Source organism: Leguminivora glycinivorella, chromosome 10 (assembly GCF_023078275.1).
Source record: "Leguminivora glycinivorella isolate SPB_JAAS2020 chromosome 10, LegGlyc_1.1, whole genome shotgun sequence".
NCBI classification, from domain to species: Eukaryota; Metazoa; Arthropoda; class Insecta; order Lepidoptera; family Tortricidae; genus Leguminivora; species Leguminivora glycinivorella.
The window spans coordinates 23,403,779-23,412,847 of NC_062980.1; the positions used below are offsets into that span (position 1 = coordinate 23,403,779).

Below are 9,069 nucleotides of genomic sequence, written 5' to 3' on the forward strand. Positions count from 1 at the left end.
TGCGTTTATTTGGAACGTCGCGTCGTCATGACGCTAATGATAACTTCGTATGATAATCAACTTATTTGACCGAAATACTGCGTGAGCATGAAAGTTTGAAACCGCACTTCTGAATTGAAAGAATAAAACGCACTAGGTCTTGATTAATACATTTATTAAGTTAAATAAATACACAACGCTCGACTGTCCTGACTCCCATAAAACGCGCGCGGGATAACTTCTTTTAATTGACAGCTCGACCACAGAGAACAGCGCTGTCAGTTAGGGTTACGTTCAGAATCTAGCTTAAATACATCATCATCATCATCGTGCCGCTTACATGATATGAGGAATTATCAATATAACGAGACAAAAGGTATATGATTAATCCATGTTTTGTATTAAACTAGGCGGCATTTCTAACACGTTCGACCGCTACACCACCCCGACCGCCGAGGTACCCGTCGAAATTTCTCTTGTGTATGTTATCTCTGAAGGCTAGGCGCCTTTGATCAACTCTAAGGGCGAGCAATTTGTGCTTGCACCTCCAATATGAATTCTTTTGAAGGATTACGATATTAGCGAGAGAGATGGTGCAATCTTTATCAGTCAATACATAGAAATTGATATAATAGATTCTCACTTCTCAGTCATCTACGTGCCAATTACTAAACTAAATGCTCAATTGGTTTCATACTCAGAATCTAGTGGCAGCCGGATATTTGTGACAACAAGACATTCTTATCTAATGTCGTAATGTAGACCTAGAAAGTAGACCTAGGCACACGCGGCATGACTTATCAATTATCATTTCATTATCTACAGCATACATACATGTAATGACTAGAAAGTTGCTCATTCGTTGAGATTTGTAGATAGTTGTACGCTAAGAGCTAGTTCCGGAAAAAATTGTAACTTTATGAAACTACCCAATTTATCAAAGTCAGAGTAAGTACTGTAATATCGAGCATCGTGCATCGGGAACTCACATGCGACTTTTAGCGGTCTAGTAAGTATGTATAGAGGCACGTTAAAATGATGAGTTACGATTTTAAAACTTAAATTATATTATCTTGGGGCTGAGATACTTATTTAGTCGACTTCTACAAATCTACATATAGGGTAAACTCGCCTAATTCGGTTATACAAGCTTTGAAGCACTATTCCGAAAGACGATTTTTGGTTGTTTCACCGAATTAAGCGTGTCATCGAATGAGGCGAGTTTAACTTAAACGAAGTGTCATTCGAAAAGTCTTTGTAACGTACCTCGAAGCTTAAGTTTTTTTCAATTTATTTTGACATCCATAGGGGACCAACAGCTTCCTCAGTTTTGATAGGTTCCAAAATATAAATAAGTATAGTATATAGTTAAGTACCTACAATAAACAATTTAGGGGTTTTGTTGCTCTAAAAGTTATTATTATCCGGGGCTAGCTCTTTGACTATTTGCATTACCGAATATTACATAATGTTCGTCAAATATCGGTCAGTTCAAATACTTAATATGATTTTCCTGTCCGTCAACATAATACTATGTATGACGGAACCATTAGGCACGCTCTGCTTCTATAACTTATTTTTCTGCGATTGTGTGACCTAAAAACTAGAAAAACAAATGATTCGTGATTCAATCGCGTGTTACTCTCGCGACTACGAAACCTTCACCTTAAAACGGACCTACACAGGAGCAAAAGGGCACATGTACCTCTACAAAATGTATATAGCAAAGACATATATTGCATATTTGACAACCGGTCTGGCTCAGTCGGTAGTGACCCTGCCTGCTAAGCCGCGGTCCCGGGTTCGAATCCCGGTAAGGGCATTTATTTCTTGTATGTGTTTTGTATTTCTTCTGTCTGTTACCCTCCGTGAATCTTTCTCACTTGATGGTCTCATCGGAAGATCAGCGCTGGAAGTCACCAGCAACACGCTGAGATGAGGCCATTTCGTGGCACTTCATTCCTTTCTGTCTTGTTGTTATTATGTGTATTTTGTCTTACCTGTGTTCACGAATAAACGTTTATTCTATTCTATTCTATTCTATTCTATTCTATTCTATTCTATTTGTGTGATGAGCACAGATATTTGTTCCTGATTCATGGATGTTTTCTATGTATATACGTATGTATTTATCTATTTAAGTATGTATATCGTCGCTTAGCACCCATAGTACAAGCTTTTCTTAGTTTGGGGCTAAGTTGATCTGTGTAAGGTGTCCCCAATATTTATATTTATTTATTTATTTATTTTATATACACGGTGTAACATGAGGAAACCGAATAATTTTATTTAACAGTGTATTCCTCATCATATTAGAAGAGTAATGTGTCATTTATTTTTTTCTGGATTTCGTCTACTTTCAGAGTTATATGCATTTAAAAAAATATTATTATTTACTATTTCTCAGAACAAAACGCTATTTTGATGGCGATGATACCGTTATCGTTCATAATCTAATTATCCTCGTTGTTAGATGTCAAAAAATAACTAGTAAAACTCATTGCAAAAAAAGCATTTTTTTTAGAAAAAATTGTAAATTTTTATTTTAAGTGCCAGTTTTACGAATGTTATGACTAATTGATTATAGTGAAATTGCAAAAATTTCACTATAATCAATTAATCACACTCAGTGATGCATATATATGCTAGCGTAAAAACCGTAAAACCTACGTACTTAATATTGCCAATATTAAATTACAAAACGTAAAGAAATAAATTGACGCATTCGTTGAAATACGCAATAATAAACACTAATGAATAGTTTTCCTTCGGCGAGATGAACAATGATTGCAGTTTTTTTTTAATAAATATACCGAAGATGATCTCGTATGAGGGTGATTCTAAGTTAAGAGGTACTTTCGACGGCACTGACAATAAAATATATTTTTTCAAGATAAAACTTCATAATAACATATTTATTTTATAAAACTAAATGTTTTCTACATGGACACTCAAAATTATTACAGAAATTTATGTAAATTAGTCACAATCAGCTCTAATGTAGGAAAAATGTCTCTCCCCTGGCCTGTCCCCCAACCGAATTTATTTGTAAACAAGTAATTATGACTTTGTTAAAATTCACTTATTATTTTAATAGCCTTAATTTTACAAACATAAATAACTAGGGAACAGTATTATATGAGTGGAATTTCTTATATTTCTGTATTTTACAACAAATATGAACTCCAAACTTTGTCCTCCTCGTTTCGTGTCTCGTCCCCTGGCTTTTTAGTTTTCCTTCAAAATACGGTTTAATTTGTTAATCTGTGAAGGTTTTGTCCTCTAATAAACAGGGTGTTATGTGAAGTTACCGTCAAGAGGTGCGTAAGGCAACTATGTATCCGTTTTGTTGGTTGTTTCGGCCACAGCACTCGCTGGGTACAGAAATGTTGAGTGAATGCAGTCTTTCCTCTGGTCACTTTTATTTCACAATCATTTGTTCAAATACTAATATATATAACAATATCCACTGTAAATGTTGAATATATTGTTACGTTTGTTTATGAATTGCGTACGAGAAACACTTTTACAGTTATTTTTGATTTTCATCGAAAATGTATCTCCCCTGACGTATTTCCCCTGGCTTTTTTGATGCCAGGGGAGATACTTCTGTCCAGAGGAGATACTTTTGTACTAGTTTTTTATTTTTATTTCCGTTATCACTTAACCTTTGTTTAGCGTTGTACCTATTTTTATTTTAGCTTTACGATAGAAGGTTTTCTTTCCAGAAAAATGCAACTATTAAGAAAAAAAGAGGGCACATTCACATTCAACTTCATATGAAATTTTCATGAAGCTGTTTAATAAAAAGGTTTAATACTGATATTAAAAGGATAGGTTTTTGTTTAATTGTTGCCTATTGATTGTACATTCAAATTATTTTTGTTTTAATGGATAATATGGAGAAGTGAAAAATAAGACAACTCATTAAGGATTATCACTTTTCTTGCTGTAAGAATGTTATGAAATGTAAAGTCTGAGTATAAATAATCAATAATTATAATAAAAACGATAAATAAAATTAATTCTTAAAAAATTTAACTAAATTTTTCATACAACTGTCTCTTCCCTGGTCACAAAGTATCCTCCCCTGTGCAACAGTATCTCCCCTGGACTGAGTATTTCCCCTGGTCACTTATAAAACACGATAAAACAAATAAATTGACTGGTCCTCTTTGTAAACACTTCAAATTGGCAGTTTTAACTAATACAAATAAACAAATAGGTAAAAAACAAAAAAAAGTCCGCGCCGTCACTCCATACAACGTATTACCTCTTAACTTAGAATCACCCATATACGAGTAGAGTTAGGTACTGTCAAAGTAAATGAGTAGTCACAATGCATAGACTGCCATCTCTAAACCTCAGTCTTGACAATTTGGCCCATATTATTAACTTGATGTGTTAAAATTGTCAAACATTAATATTAGCGCCATCTAGCCGAGAATCAACTAAAGGTGTAGCGCTATCTAGTCGACCGTGTATATTTCTTGATGTTTCCGATGAGGCACCTAAATTTTTTTACGTTATGTATCTGTATCTCGTTATTTTTTTAAATACCTGTAGAAACTAAACGCCTATTGGATTGTTAAGAGCAATTTCCATAACACCATTATAAATCTGCAAGTTAGACATTTAATAAAAAAATAAACTAAGAATTAATTGAAAATATTCTTTATTACATCTATTTAGGTATTACAGTTTTAATAAGCTTAAAATAAGCCCATTATCTGTATATTTTAAGTAAATATGTACAGCCTGCATAACATGTACCTTAAAGTCAACATTAAGTTTCGACTTTCATAAAAAATCTGTTTATTTTGATTTTTAGTCTAATAGCATATTTTAGATATGAAGTCAGCTCCAATAACGCTTAGCATTATTTCGACAAAAGGTGACGACCATCTTGGTCTCCCAAATAACGAGTATAAGCATTAATTTTTATTCTAATATCACCAAGTATAAGATTTCTCTTTATGTATACGTTTATGTTTTCTAAAGCTTGACGGATGTGCAAATGTTTTATTACATGTTTTACACTCGAACGGTTTTTCACCAGTATGTACACGACTATGTAGCTTTAAACCAGATAGTATTCTAAATTCTTTCTTACAGACTTGGCACGAGTATGGTTTGACTCCACTGTGAAGTCTACTATGAAGATTTAAAGCAGACTTATGCGTAAACTGCTTATTACATACTTGACAAACGTGCGATTTTTGTCCAGTGTGTATTAACATGTGACTTTTCAGATGAGTTCTCGTACGAAATGGTTTGTGACATATTTCGCATAAGAAAGATTTGTCACCAGTGTGCGTTAGCTGATGAGCTTTTAAATTACTTTTTAGCGTAAAAGCTTTGTTGCAAATATCACAGAAATGAGGCTGAACACCCATGTGTCCATTCATATGTCTAGACAGTTCGCTTTTACGCAGAAATTGTTTGCCACATATTTCGCAACTGAATAGTTTATTACGGGAATGGGTCAGTAAATGTTTCTTCAAAGTCGATTTCAGCTTCAATTCTTTATGACATATATCACAGGTATACGAAGTGTTACTTGTATGTATAAGTGAGTGCGTCTTCAAGTTACCTTCTTGTGAAAACTTTTTCGGGCAGACATTACAACTATAAGGTTTGTCACCTGTATGAATACGCATATGTTTGATTAAATAAGCTTTTTGCGTAAATCTTTTACCGCACACTTCACATGAGAACCGATAGTCTCCTGTATGGTATTTCAAATGAGCGTTTAACGTACATTTTTGTGTATATCGCCTATTACATATATCGCATTTATAACGTTTTTCACCTGTGTGGGTGACTTTATGTGTGTTGTAGCGCGATTTTAATCTAAAATTTTTACTGCATATTTCACAGGAATATCGATAATTTTCTGTGTGAGATTTTAGATGAGTGTTTAGATATCCTTTTTGTTTAAACTCTTTTTTACATATATCGCATGAGAACTGTTTGTCACCAACATTGCCTTGGGGTATACAGTCTTTTGTTTCAGTCTTAGGCTCAGTTTCATGGTTTCGCATGTGATTTTCGAGGTTAGTTTCTTGATTAAAGGTTTGTTGGCAGATGTGGCATGCATGTTTGGTGCTGGCGACGTCAGAATTAGCTGTCAAGCGATCTGAAAGCACTGAAACAGAACAATATTTCATGACTATGTAAACCTTTAGTACTTAATAATAGTGATTAATACTACTACACAACTATTTTGAAATACTTATTTTTAAGCCTATTACCTAGTAAGCTACCTAATTAAAAAAAAAAACATGTATTGGGACTGAGAGTAAGTAGTCTTCATATTTCTATTTTTACTTAACATCACCATTACCATAATATAATATAATAATACTTACTTATCTGTTTCTTAATAAATCCATACTAATATTATAAATGGGAAAGTGTGTGTGCCTATTTGTTTGTCCGTCTTTCACGGCAAAACGGAGCGACGAATTGATGTGATTTTTTAAGTGGAGATAGTTGAAGGGACGGAGAGTAACATAGGCTACTTTTTGTCTCTTTCTAACGCGAGCGAAGCCGTGGGAAAAAGCTATTTGTTCATAAAATAAAGAATACACTTTAATTTTTTTAATAAAAATCTAATAAGGCAAAGGGTCATTGATTTGATATTCATGTAAAAATCATAATTTCCATTCTTTCATTAAAAAAACATACTGTAAAATTATAAATAATTGTAAATGTATTCAGCGTCTGTGTATGTTGAAATAAAATAAAAACATATTAAAACAATATTCATAAACATTCTCGTGCCCTTTAATAGCATAGCTACAGCCGAATGTCAACTTTCGAGCATTTACACAATGACACAAATGCAGGTGTGTAGCATTCAAGAGCAAAAAAAAACTTACGTGATGGCAAGTCCCCAACACCGCCTCTGTCATCAGACACCTTCAGCTTGACTGGGGTTTCTTCTTCTGAGTAGAAAACAAAATAATAATATTAAAGTGTCTAAGACACTGACAATACACTTACACACAATTTATATAAGTATGTTTAACACATCTTTTCCTGAAATGGAGCCAATAGCATCTATAGCCATCTAGCTAAAATTGTGTTTCGTCTAAAGACATGTCTCTACACAGTTTTGATAAAATATGCTTCTTTATACAGTTAAAATTCAAATGGGATAAACAACTTAATTTTTAACTATGAAACTCCCATGAGACTGAAACATATTTAAAATATAAGTACCTAGATATAATTTAGTAAATAATTCATGTATAATTGCCAATATTGCCATACCCTACCGGGGTGCCATGCAACCTCCTTCGTATTGTAACATCTTTAGTATAATACCATAACCATGGTTTGCAATAAATGATATTGATTGATTGATACCCCGCTTAAAATATATTAAGACTTACTTTTTCTTAGCATAACTTTTTCCATGCAAACCCGAAGCTCTTTCTCGCTGCGCTTCACTTGCTGCTTAAAGTCAGTGGCATTTCGGAGACGGCACACACACATATCACAGATGCCGCAGTCATCATTACCCAGGGTAAGCTGCAGAGGAAATATTTTTTTTTATAAAAACAGTAATTGGTACTCTCAGATTTTTAATTTATTTTTTATAATTAACTTTTTAATCTAATTAATAAACAAACTTTGGGCAATTTGTGTGTACAAATTTACGGTAAAATAATGGATGTGTTTCATAACACTAAAATGTTTTTAAGCAAACCACTATCTTCACCACAATGATCTCTTTTTTAATAAATACTGGAGGACACCTCACACAAATCAACCCAGCCCCAAACTAAACAAAGCTTGTACTATGAGTGCTAGGCGACGATAAACACACTTATATAGATAAATACATAGTTATATACATAGAAAACATCCATGACTCAGGAACATTGCTGTTTTATGTTATAATTTCGGTATTTAAATGAGGCAAACATAAAAATTGGAGCACCTAATAGATTATTAAACTTATATTTACATCTACATCGAAGCAATAGGTGAGCATTTCAGAATACATCTCAGTTCTGCCGAGATGTGTGTAGAGAGTTTTAAGACCCTTGTCCGGCGGTCGTAGCAGGCAGCAGCGACACGCTTGCAATATTTCCGTACCATTAACATCTTCCAAATTAATCATAACAGTAGTCAAGATAAGGGGAAAAAGACTATTTGGTGCTTTAAGAGTTAAAAAAGTAATTAAAATCCATTTAAAAAAAAACAGTATTAACTATATGTATTTGTAATGTTGACAGCTAATTTTTTTTGACACCTGCCAGTTGCAAGGTTGCAAGTGTGACCACAGACTACCACAGTAACGTAGCGCTTTTTTTGACGTGATAATGTCTAATAACTCGTTACTACGGGCTGCATGCACGAAAAAGATGACGTCATTGTCCCGTTCCGCAAGAGAGCGAGAGCGCGGCACGAACGAGAGAGAAGCGTGATCGGCTCGAGCGATCGCTGGCAGAGGGCCGCGAAACGCCCGCCTGTATAGTCGCACGGCACGTACTGCTTTTCTGAGTATTACGTAATACGTAGTAATTTATTAGTACTAGTGATCTTTTTGACGTGATAACGTCTAATAACTCGTTACTACGGGCTGCATGCACGAAAAAGATGACGTCATTGTCCCGTTCCGAAAGCAAGTGGTTTGTGTATGGACGGTTGGGGTATAAGCAAAAGGGGCCCGATTTTAGGACTTAGAAAAATTTTGTGAAAAATTTTCATTTATTATTTTTAAGTGTTTGTAATTTAAAAACAATATCTGGGCAACCGAGCTTCGCTCGGTTCTGTTTCGTATCCTTGACATGTGTCGCCATCTAGTTCAAAAATGAATAGTACCTACATCGAGCGAAAGAATTCTCAGCCTTAACAACACAACTACTCCACACGAGATGGCGTTTTCTATTCGTTTTAGCCTTGACCTGTGTCGCCATCTAGTATTTGCAATAAATAGTACTTACATCAACCGAAAGAATTCTGTCTTAACAGTACAACTACTGCACACGAGATGGCGCGCGAAGAAAAACGCATGAAAACTCGAAAATTCGCGTTTTCCGGGACCTAAGGATAAGTTAGACCGATTTTTCACCC

At 34.4% G+C, this 9,069-nt stretch overlaps 1 protein-coding gene across 2 annotated transcripts; it reads right to left on the minus strand.

Moving 5' to 3' along the window:
• Nucleotides 1-4,686: 4,686 nt before the first annotated feature.
• On the minus strand, nt 4,687-8,178 carry LOC125230508 (zinc finger protein OZF-like). Of its 2 annotated transcripts, none has more exons than XM_048135683.1 (4): nt 8,089-8,178; nt 7,380-7,518; nt 6,864-6,929; nt 4,687-6,127 (listed from the first exon to the last, which is right to left on the minus strand). In XM_048135683.1, the coding sequence occupies exons 1-4, from the start codon at nt 8,095-8,097 to the stop codon at nt 4,932-4,934; spliced, it is 1,410 nt and encodes a 469-aa protein (XP_047991640.1). In that variant the 5' UTR covers nt 8,098-8,178; the 3' UTR covers nt 4,687-4,931. The 2 variants fall into 2 exon arrangements, with proteins under 2 accessions (XP_047991640.1, XP_047991638.1); XM_048135681.1 differs by having other exon boundaries at nt 7,958-8,175.
• Between the last annotated feature and the right edge of the window lie 891 nt (nt 8,179-9,069).

Bases quoted from the DNA above. Each gene is read 5' to 3' on its own strand.
- LOC125230508 (XM_048135681.1), bottom strand. From the start codon at position 8,113: ATGATTAATTTGGAAGATGTTAATGGTACGGAAATATTGCAAGCGTGT. The intron at 7,519-7,957 runs GTAAATATAAGT...TTTCCTCTGCAG, and splicing joins CCTATTGCTTCGATGTAGAT to CTTACCCTGGGTAATGATGA. The intron at 6,128-6,863 runs GTAAGTTTTTTT...GTTCTGTTTCAG, and splicing joins TGTTGGGGACTTGCCATCAC to TGCTTTCAGATCGCTTGACA.